Here is a 24,713-nt window from a genome sequence, read left to right as displayed (position 1 = left end):
TAATCTCGATTAAATGCATGGTAGGGCAAAAGAGTAATTTACATTGAAGGATTGTTTTATTTAATTTTTTTTTATGGGGGGTGGGTTTAAACTCTTTTCGTCGTCCGAGGCCATTCATTCTATGTTTATCAGGTGTGTGTGTGTGTTCATTCTGTATCAGCATATATTTTTTGGGCTGAATTACAAAGCCCTAAAAATCCCAGAGAGGGAAAAGAATTCTTACATACAGAGTGGATGGTTGGTTTTTGGTTCTGAGAAATGGTGTCTCAAACCCTAGTGATCAAAGCTCATAAACAGCAGCTTTTCTCCATGTTCTGCCTCCGGTAACTCCATCACTGACTCTCATTCCCCCCCTTATTTTTTCTGAAAAAAACGAGCTGTTTACCGCTTGTTCGTTCCTTCATCTTCTTTTATTTATTTATTTATTTATTCTTGTGTCTAAATCCTTTTGCGTTCAAAGCCATGTTTTTTTTTGTTTTTTTTTTTTTTGTCCTGAGAAGGGAAGACCATCCTCTGTAACGCTTGAGGTTTTAGATATTTTATATGTGTGTTATGTTTATACAAGTTAAGGAAAGGGTGAGGCTTACGCTAAAAATTTTAATTCGTGACGTATTAGCGGAGTGTTTTTGTGATATACTTGAGTGAAGTGGCCTGCGATGATTTATTGTTTGTGGTTCGAATTTTGGAGGGGTTTTTTTTTTTTTCATATTTAACGACGAAGCTAGTTCATTCTAGTCATTTCTAGATTGGTACGACTCCCCTGTATTGCTGTCTATACGGGAAAAGCTTGATGTTTTGTTTTATTATTTTCTTTCCATAAAAAAGCTCCTCTTTTTTTAGTAATGGGTGTTGTTTGTGTATTTAATGCAAGCGCAATTATGTGTTGTTCGCATTTGATAAGTGTTATATGCGGACTGTTTAGTTACCCTGTTTTTTCCGTTTTATTTCAGGTTTTTTTTTGTCCTTCTGTGAATTATTCCGAGATAATGTTTTTCTGTGATTTATACTATTTTCTTTCACATGATTAATAATGGGTTTCTGATTGCTTTGGATGCACTGCTGGTAGTAGCTCTAACTATACATGATATTATTATCTAAGTATTTGTGTGGATTACTACTATCCTGATGTCAGCTATTTTATTAATCTTTTTCAGGGGACTCATTTGCTCTGTCAAGGATGTTTACTTTGTGGTGCTTCTGTTGTCTGCTATTTTCATTCTAGTCACATGCAAGCAATGTTTAGTAAGTGAAGTGCAGAATCAGTTAGAATGTGAGGCATGCAGGTCATACAGGAGCAATTTTGATAACTCTCCAGAAGTATTTGATGGTCATGTTGGACAGCATATATTGTCAAGACATTCAGTTCAGCAACATAGTCTTGAAAATGCATGTCTGTCTTCAAATTCATTTTGTTTCCAATCGACATTAACAGAGTTTTTAGTTAATGAAATTGATGCTGACTCAGAGGTATCAGATGCTTCTGGGGTTCAATCTGAAGGTTTTTCATCTGAGTTAGAGCAAATGGGGAGTAAAATGAGCTGGTCGCATTACCATGGAATCTTCAGGTTCTTGGGTGGACAAAGTATTTCGTGCTCTTTTTACCCGCAAGATGGTTTCCCTGAATTTCCATCTAGTGGTGGGAACATGAAGAGTGGCCAGCGAGCTGATGTTTCTTCTTGTATAAGCCCACTATTTGGGAAAAAGACTCAGAGTTCAAACTCAGTGGAGAACACTGAGACAGTCAAATATGGATTTTTGGATGGCATGTCTACACCACTGGTAGAAATAAAACCTTCTCTGCTTGATTGGGGGCATAAGAATATGTATTATCCTTCCTTGGCTTTTTTGACAGTAAAGAATGTTCATGCTGATAGTGTCTTGAGAATGTATGATCCTTATAGTAGCAATTCACAGTTTTACCCATGCAATTCTAGTGAAATATTGTTGGCTCCTGGGGAAATTGCATCAATATGTTTCGTCTTTTTTCCTACAAATCTGGGTTCATCCTCAGCTCATCTAGTTTTACAGACAAGTTTTGGTGGGTTCTTAATTCAAGCTAAAGGCTTTGCCATTGAGTCACCTTATTTGGTGAAGCCTCTTAGTGGTCTCGACATTTCTTCCAGTGGAAGGTGGAGAAAGAATTTGTCTTTATTTAATCCTTTTAATGGAGCCCTATATGTGGAGGAGGTAACTGCTTGGATATCCACTTTCTATGGAAACACCTCCCGCTTCGAAATCTATTTGCCGTGTTCAGAATATGGAACAGTCTAGTGACTATGGTGCTTTGACAGCTAAAGACTGGTTGTCTGTTGAAAGAGAAGAAGTTGGTCAACCCGAAATTGCATTGAGGCCGCATAAAAATTGGAAAGTTGGTCCTAAAAAAACAGAGACCATTATGGAGTTAGACATTTCGGACCATTTTGAAGGGAAAATAGTTGGTGCCTTCTGTCTGAAGTTCCTGAGATCTCCAAACAAAGAGGTCGATACTGTAATGGTGCCTCTTGAGGTAGAACTGAGTCGAAGCCCTACTCCAGACACAGGGCATGTTTCTTTATCTCTGGAGGCCTTAGTCCCATGCAATACAAGTGGATCTATTGTTGTTGCTCTTTCTGTCAGAAATGATGCTCCATATTTGTTGACCTTTATGAAGGTCATGGAAGTAGGGGAAAGTGTAGAAACTTTTCAAATCAAGTCTGTAGAAGGACTCATTCTTTTTCCCAGTACCAGCACACAAGTTGCTATTCTTAGTTTGTATGCTCTGGAAACTCACGATGTAAACATGAACTGCAAATTACTAATACTGATAAATGACACAAGAAGATCTCAGATAGAAATTCCTTGCAATGATGTAATCAATGTTGGCTGTGGAAGTGAGTTAAAATCTTCTGTTGGACATACAAAAGGGATCAATAGCATTGATTATATAAATGGAAGAGAGAGATTTTTCAGTCGCAGCATGCAGTCACCTTCAAGGATCAAGGTATAAGAGATTCTGTGCATGTTTCTTCTCTGAAAGAATTTTTCTTAGGTTAGTGCATGTTGTTCTTATGACTCAAAACTATGTTTCCATTTGTTTGTTATATCGCAATTTGCTATAACCTCTGCTTTGTTATATTGATATAGTGGGTAGTGTTTATTCTGCTCCGTGGCATTCACTTTTCAAATGCTAGAACTCAGAAGAACTCAAGTGAGATCTCAAAGTCGCTTGTTTAGTATTATGACCACACCAGCTGCAATAGGAATGAAATGAGAACATAGATATAGCTCAATGGTGGTCAGTTGCATTTTGCACCTTGAATTGACAATACAATTCTTTCAGATAATGGGTAAATATTGCTATGTCTTCTATTAGTTTATGTTTTGTTATCATACTTTCATTTATTTTATTGTCTCCTTGCCTTCTACTTTAAAACAATTTTTGTTGAAAACTTGGTGTGTCGGAGATGTTTGGAGCGATAACCTTCATTTACTCATATATAAGTTTGAGAAGCTGTGTTTAGGAAGTAGTTTTGCTAAACTTTTGAAGCCCTTAAAAAATGTGGTATTACATGAAGTGTCTGAAAGTTTAGATTTAATGCATGCATGACGACTGCTAGAAACCATTTAATATTGAACTTTCCAATGGTAGATAGACTACTAGAACAAGAGATTTTCAAATGTAAAAGTTGGTGTTTGTAAACCTTTTCTTCCAATAGTTTTCCCCTCTTGACTTTCTATGGGGCAAAAAATGTTGATAATAAAATGTAACTTATAAAGAAGAAGAAGAAGAAGAAGAAAGCATCACAAGAAGATTGATTATGCTACTCGACTTTATCTGCAGTTTGAATGATATAAGTTTTCGATCTCATAGAAATACCTAATGTTCTGTGATTCCTGAATTTTTTTTCATTCAAGTCAAAGAATCCTGCCTGTCATAGTGCATTTTCAGTTGGTAGTGAATTACAATAGTATTTAGTTCTTCATATTACCAAAACTAATGCTAGTATGTCGCGGGAGATCAGGTAGTTTTTAGAAGTTGATTCTCAGTTGAAGCAAGCATATCCCATTCTAGTTGTTAAACTTATGCAAATAAAAAGTTTACTGCATAGGACCTCAGAATCATACATATGGTGCTGGTCAGGTCATTCTGACCACCAATGAGAAGACGTCAGGATTTGGGTGGAAAAAAAATGAGAAAAATAAAAATGCAACCACTTCCAAGTGTGTGATGTTCGTCTTTGTGCTATATGCTTGTCTGTGTAGTTGCAATTTGATGTCTTAAGTATATCTTGTTAAATGAGAATAATTAATTATAATTTTGAACAAGGTGTTGTTAGTAATCATTGCATTTGTGTTAATCCTCATCTGAAGGCAGTGGATGCGAGAGAAGCAGATGAACTAGTTCTCAGGAATTGGAAATCTCAAGCTACTGGGAGCTTCATGTCTGTTCTTGGTGAGAATGAGCTAATATTTCCAGTGGTTTTGGTGGAAAATTATTTTTCTCAGTGGATAGCTGTCAAAAACCCAAGCCAAGAACCAGTTTTAATGCAGCTTATCTTAAATTCTGCGGAAGTCATTGATAACTGCCGGATAACTGAAATGCTTTTACAAACCTCTTCATCCCATGACTTGGTGTCAAATAAATCAATTGCCCCTACAAGGTACGGTTTCTCGATACCAGCAGATGCACTGACTGAAGCTTTGGTGCATCCCTATGGAAGTGCAACTTTTGGGCCTATCCTCTTTCAACCTTCCAATAGATGTGAATGGAGAAGCTCAGCTCTGATTAGGAATAATCTCTCTGGTGTGGAATGGTTACCTCTGCGAGGATTGGGAGGCTCACTTTCCTTGGTATTGTATGAGGGGTATGATCCTGTGCAGAGTTTAGAATTTAAGTTAAACTTACCAGCTTGGCTAAATTTTTCTTCTCCAGACTCATTACACTCTGCAGCAGATAAAACTCCTTCCTGCTCGCAGCCGTTGACGAAAGAGGTCTATGCCAAGAACATGGGTGATCTTCCCCTGGACGTCTTACAAATTGATGTTTCAGGTGCAGAATGTGGTTTAGATGGATTTATTATACACAATTGTAACGGGTTTTCTCTTCAACCTGGAGAATCTGTAAGGTTTAATATATCATACCAGACTGATTTCGCTGCAGCCACAATACACAGGGACCTTGAACTGGTTTTGGCTTTTGGCATCATTGTTATACCTATGAAAGCAAGTATACCAATATGCGTGCTTCATTTCTGCAGAAGATCAATGTTTTGGACCAGGGTGAAGAAGGCTATACTTGTGATACTTTTTGCAGCTTTTCTGCTAATTTTCCTCTTGTTCCCCCATGTATCAACCTTTGCATCTCAAGACTTCAAAGGTGGGAAAAACTCCTTTTCTTACGTGACCCATGCATTTAATTCTTTGTATGTGCGTTTTAATTGGAAAAGCAGTGGCGCCATATCTCCCCAAATGAATGGGTTCGTATCAGTTACCCGTGAAGAGGCATTGCTCTTGCAATCGGCTGGTAGATGTTCTGAGAGCCTTGCCCCTGACCAGGGACCTGTTAGTCCATCTGCAGGACATCAGAAGCAAACTAACTCTTTGTTGGATCCAGAACCAGAAACCAGATCAGGGTCTGCCACACTGTCAAGACCTTCATCTGCTGAGAATTTTGATATGCAAAATGCATCAGACTCACGGAATCTGTCTGTCAAGGTTGGGAAAGAGAAAGGAAGACGGAGAAGGAAGAAGAAGAGTTCTGGTGCAGGAGTATTGCTCTTTGAAGTTTCAAGCAGTCAGAGTGGCAACTCTACGCCATCACCACCTTTGTCCCCAACCACATCCATAACTCTGAAACCCCCATGGTCAGTTTCTCCTGGTATGGAGCAATCTGTGGAAGCTAGAAATCCATTTTCTCAGGCACGTCTCCAGCAAAGCAATAAAAATAAGTCCTCTGGAACTTCCTCTAATGTCAATATCTTGGATAACGAGGGTCCTTCAAGATGTGGCAACAACAATTGGGCTTCATATGCTCAAGAGAAGCCTAGTTTGACAAGGAAAGTGGCTGGCAGAGCTGTTCTCTTACCTTCTGCAACCTTCCCTAGTGCTGGAAGGGCTGTCACACCCTGGACATGTCATTCTCCTTTTCTGGCTTCAACATCTAGAATTGCTCCACATGCGCGAGCTCCTGGGACAAAACTTCATAACCAAGGAACTGGTGGGCTTGAGGAAAAGATGGGTTATGAGCCGCAATATACTTATGATATATGGGGAGATCATCTCTTTGGACTTCCTTTGACACACCAGTCAAAAGAGGTCCCTAGTATAACTCCATTTGTCATTGAGAACAATTCTGAGAGCTTCTTTGTAAGGGGCCCGCAAACCCTCATGACAAATTCTCTGCTAGAACCTGTAACTGCTGGTTTGGAGGGTAATAATAACTGAGTTCTACATAATTTTTCATGCAGTTTCACCATTTTCTCTGATTTTAGTTTGACTACATGTCTATTGATCAAAGAAGTAGTGTGTTAGAACATGGAACATCTCCCAGTTAAGACCAGTAAACAATACAGTAATTCCAAACACATTAATTAATTAGGTACTTGGTTGCTTTGAGATTGTTGCAGTTATTAGGAACTATAATGATCCAGTCAACCAATCTGAAAAGCTTGAAAAGTTAATTGTCTGAAACAGTATATTTTGGAAGCTTTTTGTGGTTTTCGTTTAAAGATGACACTCATGGCATGACCTAAACTTTAGGTATTGGTTAGGTACATTCGTGGCTATCCTATTTTAAAGAAGCAAAAAGGAACTACCGCTTTTAGGTCTACTCTTTCAACTATCAGGGATTGTCAATCATGAAGTCATGAAATTGATGAAGATTATTGCTTCCTGCTTTATAATGAACTTCTAATATTTGGTTTGTTTCTTGCGATTTAGAATGGCAGGTTCTGGTGGTTATTTAGGTTCCCACACATCAAATAAAAAGACTCCCCAAAAGGACCTTTGTCAATCTACATTAGATGTACCATCTTGTCTCCTTGTTTCTTTGAATTTTGTCTTTTCTCTTTTCCAAGTCTCATGGGGAGTATGCAACTATAGTGAGTTTATAGTATATGAGTGTCTACAGATGTTTCTCCTCTTTTATTTAATATAAGCTTGTTGCGTCATTTATTTGGTTGGGTTATTGCTATGGTTTTGACCAAAATATCTTTCTGTGCAACTCTGTGTGCTTACACAAGTTTATCAAAAGATAAATCCTTGAGAGGCTATTTGATTAGTCAGAAACAGTTTATTAGTTGTCTGGTGATGTTTGTAGTTGGCAGTTCTGGATAACAATTGTGAGTGATTGAGATAGATGTGATTTGTCTTCTGAAGACATCAGGCCTACCTTGTAATTTAGATGAGTTATATTGCTTATTTCTCTCTAATTTTACTTGTACTAATGACTATTATGTTATAGTACAAAAGAGATGTTGCTGCTTGATGTAATGATATTATCTGCAACAGATGGAATCCCCAGATTGCCAATGTCATTTAGAGTGTATACAAACGGAAGTAATGATATTGGCTGTTCCATCATTTGATGAAGTCATAGATGATGTATACCAACCTGTGGTTTTTCTCACGTGTGTGTTAGATTGTTGTGCCTGTAGCATTTGGTGGGTTTCTTTTTCTACATGTATCGGTTGTGAAGATATCAAACAATAATGATTTCACCGTGTCATCAGTGAAACCAACAGTATGCTGACATCCTGACATATTGTAGTTTAAACTATTAGTATTTTCATACCGGGTGTATATAAAATTTTCTGCATTTGACATTGTTAGGATACAGAAATTTTGTGTTATAGTTGCAGGTCATAAAATGGCATTTAGATTCACCACAGTTACTACAACAGTTAAGACAGAGTAAGATAAGGCAGGCTTGTAGTCCTTTAAGGGTGATGTTGATGGAAGATGGGACTGTCGGGGCCTGAAGATGGAAATGGCCAGCAATCAACGGCGAAGCAGTAGCGTTACAATCATTCATGAGTGTGATTTTCTGGGACCATTGTCTTTCCCTCCTCACGAGAGCTGGCGCAGACAAAGTTGCAGCTTCGACAATGACATGACTATGGTAACATCTCAATCCCATTACATTGGTGACGCCTTCAGTTTATGTCTGAATATTATTACCTCTTATCCTGTTACGATTTCTTTTGCTCAAAGGTTTAGTTGTTTGTGTACCATAATTGTGCAGACTGCAGAGAGATAGATAAAAACCCTTAAAGAAACACATTTTGTACTGGAGTTTGTGGGTGGTGGTGCCTGGAATTTGGTCCTAAGAGCCTCTTGGACCACAATACATAGACAGCAAATGATGGAAGAGGGCAGTCCCCCCTTTTTCTTTTGTTACATACAGGTTCTATTACCACCATGGTTTAGGGCATTACGCCCTCGGGACTATGGGCCCCTAATAGGTATTTATATGTAGCTCCCACATCAGTACACATAATCCAACTTATTATCACATGACTGAAATTGATTCATTTTCACAAAATTGACCCAATAATTGTTGTTGGCTAAGGTACCTGTTGAAACAACCCAAATTATTGGATTTTGGATGAGTTTTGATACGGGCAGAGCGGTTCTACAAGTATTCAAGCACAGTGAAATTGTTTCTAGGTTGACTTAAATTGACTGAGATTGAAGTGTGGGTGGCAGCAGTCAGCAGTCAGCAGTCAGCAGCAGAATCCTGATTTATTGTACGATGGATTTATCTCGGGGCACACAGACCACTGCCATAATTTCTGACTTTGTTCCTATCTGTGTATGTCTTGGTTTATGAGTCTTTGGATGGCTTTTATCCATAACCCCAACAGTAAATCATACGCAAATCGTACTGTTTTCTTGTGCAATTTTAACCAACTCTTCCTCTATTTTACCATGTCAATCAATTCTTGGGTTTATTTATTTATTTTTATAAATTGTCTCTCTTTTTCTAGACAAAAATAATCAAATATTGTAATTTAACTGTTAAAACATGTTATACTTATTGGATCTTACAAGACATTTAATGCTACCCAAACCACTGTCCTTAGTGCCCTCACAATAAGATGCATCCAATGTCTCACATAAATTTATATCCCAATCAGGAAAAATAAACGTCAAACACACTCTACCAGCAACAGTCTTGATGCCAATCAGACTTTCCGTTGTAGTCATTAATGACTTAGACAAAATTGGAATTTACAAATCTAGCTCTATCAAATTTAAGTTAATTACACGATTAATATAATTGTTTAAAGAGTGAACAATTATAGCATAAGTATAATAACATTTATTTACGGTCGTTTGTTTTATTCAAATCTAATTAATTTTCCTTTGCACTGGTAATCATATAATTATATAACATAATAAATACATTTGACTCGTCGTATTATTGATTCTATTTGAGATGAAATAAAATAGGAATAAATGTTGCAGAAATAGGGTCATTAATTAAAGTGATGATTTGGAGATTAAAGTGCATTAATTATGTGTATTTAAAGGGGGAAAGGGTTATATGCATCAGATATGGTCACGTGGTGGCTAATATAGTACTGTTGTACTGCCTGCCTACATGCAACTAATCCTGCCCTTTCATTATGAGGAGTTTAATCATATTCTAATGCATCGGGAATGTCTCTGAGTCTACTTTAAGCAACTTTTTCCTCAATTTTATTTAATTTTCATACTCCAAATGGGATCACAATTCTTGCTTTCCATTTCTCTTTCAGTCGGACAATTTTACCCTTTTACACTTTTTTCTTTCCATACATGATATCAAATTTTAGATTTAATATCCATCGGGTCAAGTGTTAGTATAGCCACTTTATAACACATTGGTTCACATTAAATAGTGAATTTTTCCTATTTGATAAAATTCGAATTCGTATATTAAGATCAAAATTCAGTTCATTAACTATTACATTATTGTGTTTTCTAGTTCAATGTTTTAGACCATCAATCATCGTGACTAAAATCACAAATATTATAGGTTTGAATGTGATAAAATCAGAGATAAACTCCATGAATCACACAAACTAAAACTGAAGAGAATAAGAATTCCCTCTCATTTATTCTGGAAAAAGATACAGCAGAGCTTAAATATGGATACAGAGGTCGGTTGAGGAAGAAATATCTGTTCAACTAACTACAACTGAATAACAGAATAGCGGCCACGTCAACAGCCACCTAAGCTACTAGTTACAGCTAATAAAAGTGTGAATTACAATGACAGAAACGTTAGCAAGGAAAACACGTCTTCAGGGGAGTTCTTGTTCGTCTGCAGAAACAGAGTCTGGAACTGGAGTTGCTTCTGTTGTTGTAATGGAGGATGAAGCTGACTTTAACATCCCCCCCTCAAGTTGGGCGTGGGTGAAAGAGCAGAGACCCAACTTGGATACAAAGGCAGCGAAGGACGGACCAGGAAGAGACTTAGTAAACATGTCGGCAATCTGCAGCTTGCCTGAAATGTGTGAAGGAAGGATGAAGCCTGACTTGAACTTGTCACGAACCAAGTGACAATCAATCTCCAAATGCTTCGTGCGCTCGTGGAAGACTGGGTTCGCGACGATGTGCAATGCAGCCTGGTTGTCGCAATACAAAGAAATTGGAGTCTGAACAGAAATGTGGAAATCTTTCAGGATATAAGAAAGCCACTGAAGCTCGCATACAGTGGCACCCAAACTTCGATATTCCGCCTCCGCCGTGGATCTAGAAACGGTGGATTGCTTCTTCGTCTTCCATGAAACAAGAGCATCACCCAAGAAGATACAATATCCACTGAGAGATCTACGAGTATCCACACAACTTCCCCAATCCGCGTCGCAGTATGCTGTGATCGTGGAAGAAGCAGAAGCAGGGAGAAAGAGGCCCAAGTCTGGGCAGCCTGCTAGGTAACGTACAAGATGCATTGCAGCTTCCAAGTGGTCTTGGCACGGCTCGTGAAGGAATTGGCTCAGTTGTTGAGCCCCATAAGATATATCCGGACGAGTGAATCCCAAATAAAGAAGGCGACCGACTAATCTGCGAAAAGATTCAGGATCGAGCAATTTTGGAGAAGAGGAAGAGGAGAGTTTCAAACCAAGTGGAAGCGGAGTGGAAGCCAGTCTGCATTGATCAAGCCCTGTGTCAGCAATAAGGTCACGAATGTATTTGTGTTGAGTGACCCAGGTCCCAGCTGGGGAGCGAGCAATTTCTAGGCCAAGAAAGTACTTGGCGTATCCCAAATCTTTAATACTAAAAACATCATCCAAAAACTGCTTAACCTCAGTGATGAGTTCCTCGGATGGACCTGTAATCAACAAATCATCAACATAGACAAGTACAATAACAAGGGAATCACCAGAACCTTTAACGAACAAGCAATAGTCATTCAAGGATTGTATGAAACCAAATTGAACAAGCTTGGAAGTAAGCTCTTGATTCCACTGCCGCGACGCCTGCTTTAAACCATACAACGACCGTTTTAATTTACAAACTTTGCCTGAGGGAACATCATAGCCGGCTGGAGCTTCCATGAAGATGTCCTCGTCAAGGAACCCATGAAGAAACGCGTTATTAATATCGCATTGATGTATAGGCCATTTCAAACCAGTTGCTACTGTTAAAAACACCCTTACTGTAACAACCTTGGCAACGGGAGAAAACCGATCAAAGTAGTCGACTCCTTCGACTTGATTATACCCCTTCGCAACGAGCCTCGCTTTGTAGCGTTCAACACTCCCATCAGGGTTCAACTTAACTTTGTAAACCCATTTAGACCCAATCAATTTCTTACCAGGTGGTAAATCCATAAGCTCCCAAGTGTGATTATGTTCCAAGGCACGAAGTTCGTGTTGCATTGCTTGTCGCCACTCCTCATGTTCTTTGGCTTGACTGTAACAGCTTGGCTCTCGTATTGTGGACAGAGCAGCCTGAAATGCACAGTGAGAGGATGTGAAACTATAAGGAGGAAAATGAGAAGTATGACAAACGAAATCCCGAAGCCAAGAAGGTGGTTGTGTGATCCTCTGTGATCGCCTGAGATGAGTGTTGGAAGGAGGATTAGCTGACTGTTGTAAGGAAGTGGGAGACTCAAGCGACATGGAGGTAGAAGGAAGAGGATCACAGTTCTCAGGAAAATCTACTGCAGCTTCAGGTGAAAATTCAGGAAGGTTGACAAATGATGGAAGAGGCAAGGGAGTCTGCACTTCTTTTCCTGCAGCAGTCTTAAAAGGAAAAACTGATTCATGAAAAAGAACATCACGGGAAACAAAGGTTCTGTTATTATGTAAGTCATATACCTTGAACCCTTTTTGGTTAGGCATATAACCCAAAAAAATACACTCAAATGCACGGCTATCAAACTTAGTTTTTTCAGGATAAAAGTTTGAAGCAAAACAGAGGCAACCAAAGGTTTTAAGACTTTCATAGGTAGGTGGTGATTTGTATAGAACTTCAAATGGGGATTTCCAATTTAAGGTAGAAGTAGGAAGTTTATTTATAATGTGAGTGGCAGTCAAGATGGAATCGCCCCAAAATTGGTTAGGAAGATAGGATTGAAACATGAGTGCTCGAGCCACCTGTAGGAGGTGCCTATGTTTGCGTTCGACCACTCCGTTTTGTTGGGGTGTGTGGGTGCAGGACCTTTGATGACATACACCAGCATTTTGAAAGAAAAAGGCACAACTAGAATTCACAAATTCGGAACCGTTGTCTGTCCTAACAGTTTTGATTTTGCAGCCAAACTGAGTATGGATTTGAGCAAAAAAAACGGTCAAGGTATGAAGTGTTTGAGACTTGTGATTTAGTAAAAAAGTCCATGTAGCTCTAGAAAAATCATCTACGATTGTGAGGACATAACGAGCTCCTGAGAGTGTGGCCTGTCTGTAAGGCCCCCAGATATCGATGTGTATGAGTTCAAAGCAAGAATCAGTGCTAGACTGACTACAACCAAAAAGAAGACGAGTTTGTTTAGCCAAAGGACAAACACTACAAACATGATTCTTGTCTGGTTCAGGAATATGTAAGGATTCAATATGTTTCATTACATCAGGGGACGTATGTCCCAATCTTTGGTGCCAAAGAGAGAAGTTATCAACATGTGAAGAAGAAAGTAAAGCATGTGCAGTATGTTTACTAGAACAATCAGAAGTAGGGAAGAATGATTTGCTTCCCAAATAGTAAAGCTGCCTATGCTGCTTCCCTAGGGCCAAAATTTGCTTAGATCTCAGGTCCTGCACCACACAAAAGGAACCATAAAATGAGAATGCGACATGATGCGAACTGCAGAGTTGTGATACAGAAAGCAAGTTGTGAGCAAAGTTAGGAACAAAAAGCACGTTAGTTAGAGTAAGGCTGGGACAAAGTTGAATGGAACCACTCTTTGTGGCTAGAGTAATGCTATTATCGGGTAGGCGTATTTGTTTAGGAGTATTGAGGGTGGTAAGGGATTGAAATAACTTCACATTCCCACACATGTGGCAAGTAGCTCCTGTGTCCACAATCCAAGAGTTAGCACTGAAATCAGTCGAAATACGACGATCCATAGCCATACCTGCCATCTCCGTTACTTGGGCGAAATGTACATTAACAGGATCTTGAGGCACCTTGTTCTGGACCAAACGTAAAGCCTCTAACAATTCAGACATCAGTTGGTTATTGCTGCAGTCTGAATTTCCCAACTTATCATGTCCATTATCATCTGTGCTAATTACAGCATATGCTCTTCCCACATTACTCTGTTTTCTTCGTGAATCATGTAGTTCCTTGTACCATTCCGGAAACCCGTGAAGCCTGAAGCAATTTTCTTTGTTGTGTCCACTCTTATGACAATGTTCACAAAGAAGGCTGCGTTTGTCCATAGGTCCTTTGCGTCTCATGAATTGTCTAGGACCAGTATTAGGTGCAGCATACCTTTGTTCATAGGCTTTCATGGCAGAAGCCTCCCCTGCGTCCGAATACTCAGAATTAACCATCCGTTGTCTTTCTACCCTTAACACCATAGAATAAGCCTTATTGACTAGTGGAAGCGGCTCTAGCACTAGAATTTGGCTTCGTATATTATCGTAGGAATCATTTAAACCCATGAGGAATTGGACAAGCTGACTAGCATCATTCTGTTCTGCCTTAAGTCTGTTACATCCACAAACGCAAAATCCGCACGAACAAACAGCTGGTGGCATGAGACATAGTAACTCATCCCAAAGTTGTTTCAGTTTGGTGTAATAAGCTGTCACACTCATATTTCCTTGAGAAATTGAGCTAATCTCACGTTGAAGTTTGTAAAGTAAAGTTCCATCACACTCGCCGTATCGAGCTTCGAGCTCCATCCATAGGTCTCTTGATGTGCTCGCGTACAGGTATGCGTTCACCAAATCTTTGGAGATGGTGCTTAAGATCCAAGTTCGCACCACACAATCCGTAATCCTCCACTGTTTGTGTTGTGGAGTTCCAATTGCAGGTCTTATGTTTGAGCCGTCAATATAGGTCAGTTTATCCTTACTCTCAAGCGCCATTCGAACCGACCGACTCCAAGATAACCAATTGCTTCCATTGAATGGAGCAGAAATCATCACCATACCTTGAGTTTCCAGGTTTTGAACACGCAGCGTCATAGGGTCAATTCCAGTTCCTGATGCTGTAAGAGGAACTTCAGGCATATCGCTTGAAGAGCTCGCCATTCTCTTCACATATAGAAGTCAAGTGTGATAATCTGTTGATTGAGATTTGGTTATTCGTTTGTATACAGAGACCATCAATATGATGGCTCTGATACCATGATAAAATCAGAGATAAACTCCATGAATCACACAAACTAAAACTGAAGAGAATAAGAATTCCCTCTCATTTATTCTGGAAAAAGATACAGCAGAGCTTAAATATGGATACAGAGGTCGGTTGAGGAAGAAATATCTGTTCAACTAACTACAACTGAATAACAGAATAGCGGCCACGTCAACAGCCACCTAAGCTACTAGTTACAGCTAATAAAAGTGTGAATTACAATGACAGAAACGTTAGCAAGGAAAACACGTCTTCAGGGGAGTTCTTGTTCGTCTGCAGAAACAGAGTCTGGAACTGGAGTTGCTTCTGTTGTTGTAATGGAGGATGAAGCTGACTTTAACAGAATGTCTTATCAAAACATTTGATGAGACTAAACGTACAACGTAATAATGTATATGTTAATTCTCACACAGTACTGACACAATTTTTTCTAACATATATATATGGGTAGAGAAGAAAAGAAAAAGTAGAATGGTGTAGAAATATAAATGGGGAAAAGTGTTTGTTTGGAGTGGTTTTGCATAATGGTGAGAGAACAGAAGCGGTGGGGATGATTGAATATTGATTATGGATGTGTTGTGTGATTGTTAGTAAGGCGACAGTATTTGTAGTATGGAGAATGCATGAAACAGTTGCTCTCTGCTGGCCACCCTGCATTTAGCATAAGGCTGAGGGACAGTGGTGCAGTGCTGCTACCCTACCACTTAATACTATATCTGTATGTAATGTTTGATGATCGGCAGCTGTTACCCTCTTCTTACCTCAAAACCATAATTTCATTCTTCACACTTCACTTCAAATTTTTGTCTTAAATTTTTGTACCAATTGTATGGAATGTATGCTAGTCTTCAAGGGGCATATTGGTCATTTTGCATTTAAAAAAATAATGAAAAAGAAAAGTAAAAAGCTGGAATATGGAGAGTGGTAGAGGAGTGGATGGTTGCACGTTCAATCATGATGAAAGCAGGTTGTCACTCCAAAGTACCTAAACCACACACACAAAAGTACTACTGCTCCAGCCACCCCCCCCCCCCCCCAGCTACCTCTCTCTCCCTCTCTCCCAATAACGCTCTTGTTTGAGCTTAATATCATTAGCTGTTTCTACGGTTGACAGCATTGCTTTCGGTGAGTGGACTGACATTGAATTTCCCTAAAACCTCGTCTTTATCTGCCTTTCTTTACTCACTCAATCAGTTACCACTGCTGTGCTGCCTGCCTGCTTCTTTTGTTGTTTACTGCTGCTAAGTGCTACTGCTCCCCCCCCTCTCTCTCACACGCACACCCTCCAACATTTTCCCATATATACTATACTTATACTGTTTTTGCCTTTGTATAAACAGCATTTTCACTACTATACTCTACACCACTGCTGGCTGCTGCAACATATATAATTAAACAATATTGATCCGTATTATTATTATTATTATAGTGTTGTATGTAGAGTGAGTTTTCAGCCAACCCCTTTTATCATATTCTTCATCCACAAACTACAAAAGATACCTTGCTCTATGCTCTCCTACACATACCAACAAAAGTGCTTCTTTGCTCTCATTTCCACCTTTTTCCCGCTCTCTCTCTCTCTCTCAAAGTAAAACTTCTTTCTTCATCTCTCTCTCTTTATTCTTAGAGCTTAGACTCTACAGCTTGTGAGGTAGATGACTGGTTACTTTCTTCTGTTTCTGTTTTTTCTCCCTTTTTTGTTGATGGGAATTAAGCTAAATAAAGATGTGGGTGCAGATCCTGATGGTTTGTTCCCACTCAAGTAAGAACAGATGAATAAAGGAGTTGGCAGTAATATTAATTCCAAGAAAGCACCTTTGCATCCTCACAATGTGAGTTAAACCTTAATTTCAAGAATCTTTCTTGTCTCAATTCTTTCTTTATTTTGTGGGAATTTGTTCAGTGATGAACAATCTTGGCTGAGGTTGATCTTTTCTCGACCTTTGCTTTTCCACCAACGGAACCTTGAATTGGAATATTATGTTCTTTGGTTTTTCTCCATTGTCTTTCGTATGTTGGATTGTGGGCTGTCTGAAAAGTTGGAGTCCTTAATTGCCAAATCTATGTTGGGTTCTTTTTGCACATTCAAGAAATGAATAATATCTTTCCAACTTTTGCTTTTGCTGCTGTGTATCAATATAGTTTTAAGTATTTGGTCAATCTGAAATATTGGTAGGGGAAGAAGATGGAACTGAAGGGAGGCAAATCAGAAACTGCCGAGAAAACAATGGCCAATAAGTGCCGCCCAGCAAGAGAAAGAAAAATGGCCTTATTGCAAGATGTATGCTAATTTTTCTCATATAAATATCAGGCATTTTTCATTTTTGTACTGATTCTTCCAAATGGCAGGTTGATAATCTCAAGAAGAAGCTGAGACATGAAGAGAATGTCCACAGAGCTTTGCAGAGAGCTTTCAACAGACCCTTGGGGGCTCTACCTCGTCTTCCTCCTTATCTCCCTCAAAATGTAAGAATAGTCAGTGTATTTTCACTTTCTTGAAGATCTGTCTTATTCGTCTAATCTAGTAATCGCTATTTATGAACTATGGTTAGCATCTGCCAAAATGGGCTAATACTATATTGTCTTGGTTGATTAGATGTATTTGGGTTATGAACTTTAATCAACCTTTTGCATTTGTGAAATTTTAAGTATGTGTGCATTTTCATCATTGATTTGTTAAGTTGTTCTTTGTTTGGTGGAATGATAATGTAGACACTTGAGCTTCTAGCCGAAGTGGCTGTCTTGGAAGAAGAGGTAGTCCGGCTTGAAGAACAGGTTGTCAATTTCAGACAAGGTTTATACCAAGAAGCCGTTTACATATCCTCGCGAAATAGTCCACCACCGGATTTGACGCCCTCAAGAAACAAGTTGTCTACTGGAAGTTCCATACGGAAGCACTCAAGATCTTCATCTCAAAGTGAAGCTAATTTGGGATCGTTTGGAACACGCCCTTTGCTTTCTAGAATTGCTTCCACTAGAAAGTTCTTGTCCACGGATAGTCTGTCTGATGGTTTAAGGAATTTACCTGAGAGCCCATGCAATGGTAAACAACCTCAAAGTCAAAGTAAACAAGGTTTGGCACTAGAGAATGGATTAGGGGGAGACAATCAATCGAGTTCTAGTTCAGACAAGGATAAACTATCTCCACTAAAGAAATCCTTGTTACTAGGTACCCCCATGAAGAAGCATCAATTGAAGCCTGAATCAATGGTCAAGAGTGCGAATTCCCCAAAGATCCAGGTGGCTTTTTATCATCAATTTCATAGTAATCATTCATTTCACAAAGAATAAACCCAAATTTGATTAGAAAATAAAAAGTAAAATAAGATACTGAAGACTACGAATTGATTACTAAATGTAATGATACTCTGCTACAGTGTAGGACTGTAGAGCAAGCACAGGAGAGCTCTTCTGGCTCTTCTGATGATAGAGTTGCGGACGTTGGAAGTGAGGCGAACAGAATGTCTGAGGATATCTTGAAGTGCCTGATCAACATCTTTGTAAGATTAAGCTCATCAAAAGGGAAGACGACGGACTTCGAGTCTTTTTCTTCTTTATCAGCGAAAGCATTAAGTGAAAATAATGTCGAATCCAACTTTCGAGGCCCTTATTGCAATTTTTCCGAGTTGAAGAAGAGAGACGTTGGCACTTACAAACATCTTTATGCAATTGAAGCTCGCTCAATTGATCTCAACCGGAAAACAAATGCGTCATTTCTGATCCGAAGGCTTAAGTAAGTTCCGTCATTTTATCTACATCTAAATTTCTTGCAGTTGACAGGATAAAAGCGTACTATCATCATTGTCGATGTCTGTTTATGTAAATTCAGGATTCTTCTAGACAAGCTAGCAACTGTGGAGTTAGATGGTCTCAACCATCAGCAGAAGCTTGCATTCTGGATAAACATCTATAATTCCTGCATTATGAATGTAAGCAGCCTCGGCAACACCAAGAAGCAGCTTGTGTTTTTTAACTATTTCAGAGCAACTTTCTGTCACCCTGCACAGATTTTCTGATGATTTCGCACTATTTTTTTCCAAAAATTATGACATACAGTAATGTTCCCTTGTCATCAATGTTTCAGGCATTTTTGGAGCATGGAGTACCTGACAGTCCCAACATGATTGTGCTACAAATGCAAAAGGCATGAATTTCCATCACTCTGATGTATACCAATTTAACCTTTGTAGTAGTCCACTTAATCCAATTCTGGAAATTCCAGTTATCAAGTAGAAATTTGATGTATTTGTTAACAAGCGCTTTCAACCTGTTCTGGCTTGAAGACAGTCTAAAGAAATAAGTGATGTTCAGCAGAAGCCCACTTGTGGATGCTTGGATATTCCCATGAAAAAGATTTCTTTGGATTCTCTTAACCTGCTATAATATCACATTGCATTAAAAAATTCTCAATCCGACTAACTTATAAAGTACCGAACAAAACTTACATAAAAGTTCATCGATGGTTGCTGCAGGCAACAATAAAGGTTGGGGGACATGTGCTGAACGCACTAATGATCGAGCAACTGATCTTGAGACTTCCATATCACTTAAAATATGTAAGTTGCCTACGATTTATCAAAGGTGGAAGCCGTTAAATTTTGTTGTTCAAGATTATTTGTTTCTGAGAAATCTGACAGCTAAATCTCTTGGTGATATCATTCATAGACTTGCGCCAAATCAGCCAAGAACGATGACAGGAAGATTTGCAGAACGGTTGGTTTGGAGTGGTCAGAACCACTGGTCACATTTGCACTGTCCTGCGGAAGCTAGTCGTCGCCTGCTGTAAGTTCATCACACTCCATATGAGAAAAGATTCTTAAAACCATTGTTCTATTCTTACAATAGCATAAAAAAAAGCCCACATCGTCATAAAAGTTATTTTCAGGATTTCGATGACTTGTTCTTTGCTCCTAAATATACATACATCAGTTTGACTTCTTAACATCCCACATCATAATCCTGCAAAATATGATGTGTGATGTATAATTATCCGAATTTCAGGTGCGAGTATACACTGCATCACAAGTTGAGACGGAGCTGGAAACAGCCAAAAGGGACTATTTACAAGCAGCAGTAGGCATCTCATCAACAAACAAGATAGTAATCCCGAAACTACTAGATTGGTATCTCCTCGACTTTGCAAAGGACTTGGATGCATTGCTCGACTGGATTTGCCTGCAGCTACCAGACGAACTCAGGAACGAAGCACTCAAATGCCTCGAGAGAAAAGGAAGGGAGCCCCTCTCAAAATTAGTACAAATCATGCCATACAATTTTAGTTTTAGATATCTTATACACCGATAAATGTTGCATGACCTCTTCTCTCTCTCAAGCTCTCAGAGAATGCAAGATTGTACACTAACACAGCAGATATAATACAACTAGATATAGCATTTTAGCAATAATCTTGAGCTTTGTTTGGGACAATAATGGGGATTAAGAGTCATCTCCAGTAGGTTACACGTTAACGGTGAGTACATTGTTGTTATCATTCGTGTATGGTGTATTTTTTCGTTCAATTGAATTATTTTCTTGTGTTGTGTAAGATATAACAGTATTGCTTTTGAGTATTTTTAATGAATGTGCATATATTACATTTGCCTATCAGCCTATGTTCAAGATTTTTTATTTTCTTTTAAATGTAAAAGAAATGTCATATAATATAGGCTGAATATTTCTTAATGATATATTATGATAAACCGTTTTTTGTTCAACTATAAATATTAAAGATCATGATTTCATGCTATTACCTAATATAGATGCCACAATATATTAGTGTTCACATTGGAGATGTTCATATTTTTTAAATTTGTTTGATTAATTGTAAATTTAAAGGATTTTGAATCCTTCAAATCTGATTTTTAACAATAATTTATGGAATATTGATAATTTTTTTTTCGTCGAATCTTTTGAAATTCTTCCTTTAAATCATTTGCTCAAATTCAAATCTTTTAATTCCGGTGTAACTTCATAATGGTATCTTATTAAGATATCACTTATTTGTTACTAGCGGTATTATACATAATTAATATTTTTATTGATAAACTGGTTATGGATTATGGGGTAGTGACTTCAAAACAAAAAAATGCCGAAGGTTTAGAAAAGTTGAGGGGCATTTTAGTAAATTCATTAAAATATTGGAATTACCATTATAACCAATTTTTACTGAAAGGAATGGCTGGATTAAAGGTAAAGTTATATATTTAAAAATTGTTATGACAACAAAATTTTGTTTTATAATAGTATAGATATCGAAAAATTATTAATGTTGGTTTAATATCCAAATATCTTTGTATGAAATTGGGGAAATCTAAGCTTAACCATAAGAACATGACCAACTCAAATACGTAGATAATAGTTTTGGAATTTTATTTTCGTGAATTTCATGAATTCATAACTAATTTCACTGTATTTAGAAAAAAAATCAATTTATTTTATTTTAGGATTCTTTATCATATTTAGGAGATAAATACGTAATTTATTTTAAATTTTAAATTATAATTTTATTTTAAGTATACTTTTATTGTTTTCGGGTTTTCAAAGGACTGAGAAACGACGGGAACACACAGCAACCCGACCCAAGCCAATTTACTATATATTCGACCCGAGAATCAGCGATTTCGGAGGTTTAAACCCTTACTGCAAGACCAACTCTTCCGTTTTCTAGGGTTTTGGTGGTGATAAGGAAAGATGTTGAAAAGAAACGTCAGGTTGAGAAGAGAGTATCTATACAGGAAAAGCTTGGAGGGCAAAGAGCGTTTGCTATACGAGAAAAAGCGCAAAATTCGCGAAGCCTTAGAAGGTGATTTCTATTATCTTCTGTTGCAAATCCTAATTCAAGAATTTTTTCTTTTCGTGCAATCGAATGTTTTTATTGTAATGCTACTAATTTGTGGTTGTTCTGGGTAGAGGGAAAGCCAATTCCTACTGAGCTCAGGAACGAAGAGGCGGCTCTACGCCAAGAAATTGACCTCGAAGATGAACACACTGCTGGTACTATATTTGCGCTGTCGCGTCCTACTTTGTTATTATTTACGGTTGTTTCGATGATTTTGTTTGCTTTTCCTATTATGAGAATGTGGCAGATGAAAAGGGTATCAAAGTCGAGATTTTGGTGTTGCGCTGTAATGAAATAGCTGTCACAAAAGCAATGAATAGAGTATCTGAGGCTTTTTTCGTTGATTTATTGGTCAAAGGAGTAATTGATAAGTGTTGGGTTCATTTACTGATGTTGTTTTATGTGTTTAAATATCAAGCTAACATATTTTTTTCTCTTGAGTGTAGTCCCCCATTCAACCATTGATGATGAATATGCAAATGCTGCCGATAGAGACCCTAAGATTTTGCTTACAACGTCACGCAATCCTAGTGCTCCCCTTACACAGTTTGTGAAGGTTGTAAAGTCTGATTTTGGATTTGTGCTAAAAAGAAAAAAAATCTCTTTTTTTTTCATGTTTCTTTGTGGATTATATTGCATTCAACAATGTTATGTTTGTTTTTCTAGGAATTGAAGTTTGTATTTCCAAATGCCCAACGAATGAATCGTGGTGGTCAGGTTGGTCCATTGCTGCATACTTTTCTGTTCTTGATTGTTTTAATCCATTTGTCATTTGTGCTGTATTGAATTGGACCTCTTCAAGATGGTAGAGATGATTAATATGGTCATCCTTTGATGCTAGGCTCCGGCACTGCTCTCAGTTATCTAGTTGTGAATTGTGATTATTATCATGATAAGCTAAAGTGTCTTGATGCTTCTTGCAGCGAGAAGGCTGCACTTGGAATACAAAGGAAAAAAACAAGAAAAGAAAGAGATATTAATTATTAAAGAAATGGAGAACTTAAATCCATTCAATCCTTCAAATAAAAGCACTTTACACTCTTGTATTGAACTTGCCATGTTTAGAATTCAATTTTAACACACTTTAGGTATATTGTGTCTTAATTGCAGAAGCTCATACTCACATGAAGGTAGTGAAAAGATGACCAGTCTAATAAATTAAATTAAGAAACCATCACCTCAATGTATTACTCATTCTGAATGTTATGAGCAGCAATTCTTGAGCTGTCTTGCAGCCTAGGAGTTTTGTACGTTGCTGGAATGGCTGTTTGTGCATCGGTTGCATATAGTCTTTTGTTGGAATTTGGATGAAAGATAAACCTTTCTTATTAGTTGCGTGCAAATGTTAAATGTGATGTGCTAATTGTGTGCAGGTTATTTCGGAAATAATTGAAACCTGTCGGGCACATGATTTTACAGATGTTATTCTAGTTCATGAACATCGCGGCATACCAGATGGTATAATCATAAGCCATTTACCTTTTGGTCCCACTGCATACTTTGGATTGCTCAATGTGGTGAGTAAATTTACTTTCTGGCATGCTATGCTTCATACTGTTTGTGTTCCATGTAATATTCTCATTTAACATTTGCATGTAGGTCACAAGACATGATATCAAGGATAAAAAAGCCATTGGAACGATGCCTGAGGCTTACCCACATTTGATTCTTGACAACTTCTCTACTAAGGTTATAATTCATTCTTATTCTAATTCAAACATCTGTTCGTCTCAAATTAAGATTTTTGTCTGCTGGAAGTTGAGAAGTTAGTGGATTTTTTCCCCTCTTTCTCTGATTGAATATTTTGTTTGGGCTATTTAGATTTCTAAACTGTAATTTCTAAAGAGAGGTAAAATTTCCAATTATCTGATGACTAAATGATAAGATGGAATACTTTGAGTTCATTAAATTTTCTATTAGTGTTAAAATTTCATGGTTCTTGTATGCTGCAATGCCTCTTTGGAGATAAACGGTTTCTTGGCCCATTCTCCTCTCCCCTCCCAACAGAAAGGAAAAAACACAATCATGACATCTGAAAGATTATTGAATAAAAGAAACAACCTCCTCATCTGCAGATGTTATTTTTTAATGAAGAAATCAACCACTTTCCTTTCTTACTATTTATTGAAGTAAAGATTTGCTCTTTTCTCCTTGTTTTTTTGGGTTGTATAACTGGGGCCGAGTGGGGTTGGAATTTGTTTCCTTTGCTATAGATTGGTTCCAATTATCATGGATTTGCTAATTTTGGCAGCTTGGGCAAAGGACCGCCAATATTTTGAAGTATCTTTTCCCAGTTCCAAAGCCAGACACAAAGCGGATTATCACTTTTGCAAATCAGTCTGATTATATTTCATTCAGGTTGGTATCTTTTTGTCTTGCTGAAAAATGTACAATGTTATAATTGAGATTATAGCTTTATTTGTATAATATATGTGAAGGGAGGAATGATGCTAATACGAGCATCATTTTCTCATCTTCTTCTCCTTCAATGCTCTCCATCTCTTTACTCCAGCATTGTACTATTAATTCTCAATTTTATGATGCCGTCTTTTTGTTTTGCAGGCATCATGTCTATGAGAAACGTGGTGGCCCCAAATCAATTGAACTGAAGGAGATTGGTCCTCGCTTTGAATTGCGTCTTTACCAGGTACATAAAGTTTAGTTGAGATATTTGACTGATATATTTTCTCATTGCTATCTGGTCTTTTCTAATTGTAGAAGTAGAGTATTTATTATGCCACAGATGATGGCTGCTTTTCTGCTTTTCATCACTTCAGATGCTAATTCTTTGATGTTGCAGATCAAACTAGGGACTATGGATCAAGATGAAGCTCAGACTGAATGGGTTATCAGGCCTTATATGAACACGGCAAAAAAACGTAAGTTCCTGGGAGAATGATGGAGCAAGAATGTGCTTTGTGCTTTCCTTTAGTTTGTACTAAAGGGATCTTGGATTACTTTGTAGTATAATCTTTAGAGCACATCCATTGTACCATCTAAAAATCAATCACAGAATGTGTACAACGGGCAAATTTTGATAGCCAATAGTCTGATAATCCACTCCCAATCTGGGAAAGGGTGGATTCGTATTACACCTATCAGT

The 24,713-nt window shown here is 38.0% G+C and overlaps 3 protein-coding genes across 3 annotated transcripts; all 3 read left to right on the top strand.

The window, feature by feature from the left end:
- The first annotated feature begins 95 nt into the window (after nt 1-95).
- LOC105177659 (uncharacterized) lies at nt 96-8,900 on the top strand. The gene is given in 7 exon segments (XM_020699063.2): nt 96-323; nt 1,155-2,226; nt 2,228-2,980; nt 4,351-6,409; nt 7,833-8,098; nt 8,222-8,441; nt 8,549-8,900. Coding segments are annotated over 5 exon segments (4,011 nt in total). The 5' UTR covers nt 96-258; the 3' UTR covers nt 7,895-8,098; nt 8,222-8,441; nt 8,549-8,900.
- A 7,129-nt stretch (nt 8,901-16,029) lies between these two features.
- Nucleotides 16,030-20,379, top strand: LOC105177661 (uncharacterized). Its single transcript, XM_020698938.2, has 11 exons — nt 16,030-16,423; nt 16,510-16,604; nt 16,949-17,053; nt 17,122-17,238; nt 17,485-18,012; nt 18,150-18,505; nt 18,602-18,701; nt 18,857-18,916; nt 19,245-19,328; nt 19,438-19,554; nt 19,774-20,379. The coding sequence occupies exons 2-10, from the start codon at nt 16,545-16,547 to the stop codon at nt 19,540-19,542; spliced, it is 1,515 nt and encodes a 504-aa protein (XP_020554597.1). The 5' UTR covers nt 16,030-16,423; nt 16,510-16,544; the 3' UTR covers nt 19,543-19,554; nt 19,774-20,379.
- Nucleotides 20,380-21,384: 1,005 nt separating this feature from the next.
- On the top strand, nt 21,385-24,702 carry LOC105177662 (uncharacterized). Its single transcript, XM_011100884.3, has 9 exons — nt 21,385-21,574; nt 21,682-21,765; nt 22,057-22,166; nt 22,277-22,327; nt 22,984-23,127; nt 23,210-23,299; nt 23,862-23,968; nt 24,173-24,257; nt 24,411-24,702. Exons 1-9 carry the CDS (start codon nt 21,463-21,465, stop codon nt 24,507-24,509), a joined length of 882 nt encoding a protein of 293 aa, XP_011099186.1. The 5' UTR covers nt 21,385-21,462; the 3' UTR covers nt 24,510-24,702.
- Nucleotides 24,703-24,713: the final 11 nt, after the last annotated feature.

This window comes from Sesamum indicum, linkage group LG9 (assembly GCF_026168435.1).
Source record: "Sesamum indicum cultivar Baizhima isolate 11 linkage group LG9, ASM2616843v1, whole genome shotgun sequence".
NCBI classification, from domain to species: Eukaryota; Viridiplantae; Streptophyta; class Magnoliopsida; order Lamiales; family Pedaliaceae; genus Sesamum; species Sesamum indicum.
Note: the sequence above shows the minus strand (reverse complement) of the source record. Positions and strands in the feature narration are given on the sequence as shown.

What these genes read in the sequence shown, in the direction of transcription:
- LOC105177661 (XM_020698938.2), top strand. Translation starts at nt 16,545, where the DNA reads ATGAATAAAGGAGTTGGCAGTAATATTAATTCCAAGAAAGCACCTTTG. An exon ending in CACCTTTGCATCCTCACAAT is followed by an intron (nt 16,605 to 16,948) that starts GTGAGTTAAACC and finishes AAATATTGGTAG; the next exon opens with GGGAAGAAGATGGAACTGAA. An exon ending in TTTCTGATCCGAAGGCTTAA is followed by an intron (nt 18,506 to 18,601) that starts GTAAGTTCCGTC and finishes ATGTAAATTCAG; the next exon opens with GATTCTTCTAGACAAGCTAG.
- LOC105177662 (XM_011100884.3), top strand. Translation starts at nt 21,463, where the DNA reads ATGTTGAAAAGAAACGTCAGGTTGAGAAGAGAGTATCTATACAGGAAA. An exon ending in AATTCGCGAAGCCTTAGAAG is followed by an intron (nt 21,575 to 21,681) that starts GTGATTTCTATT and finishes TGTTCTGGGTAG; the next exon opens with AGGGAAAGCCAATTCCTACT. An exon ending in ACTTTGGATTGCTCAATGTG is followed by an intron (nt 23,128 to 23,209) that starts GTGAGTAAATTT and finishes ATTTGCATGTAG; the next exon opens with GTCACAAGACATGATATCAA.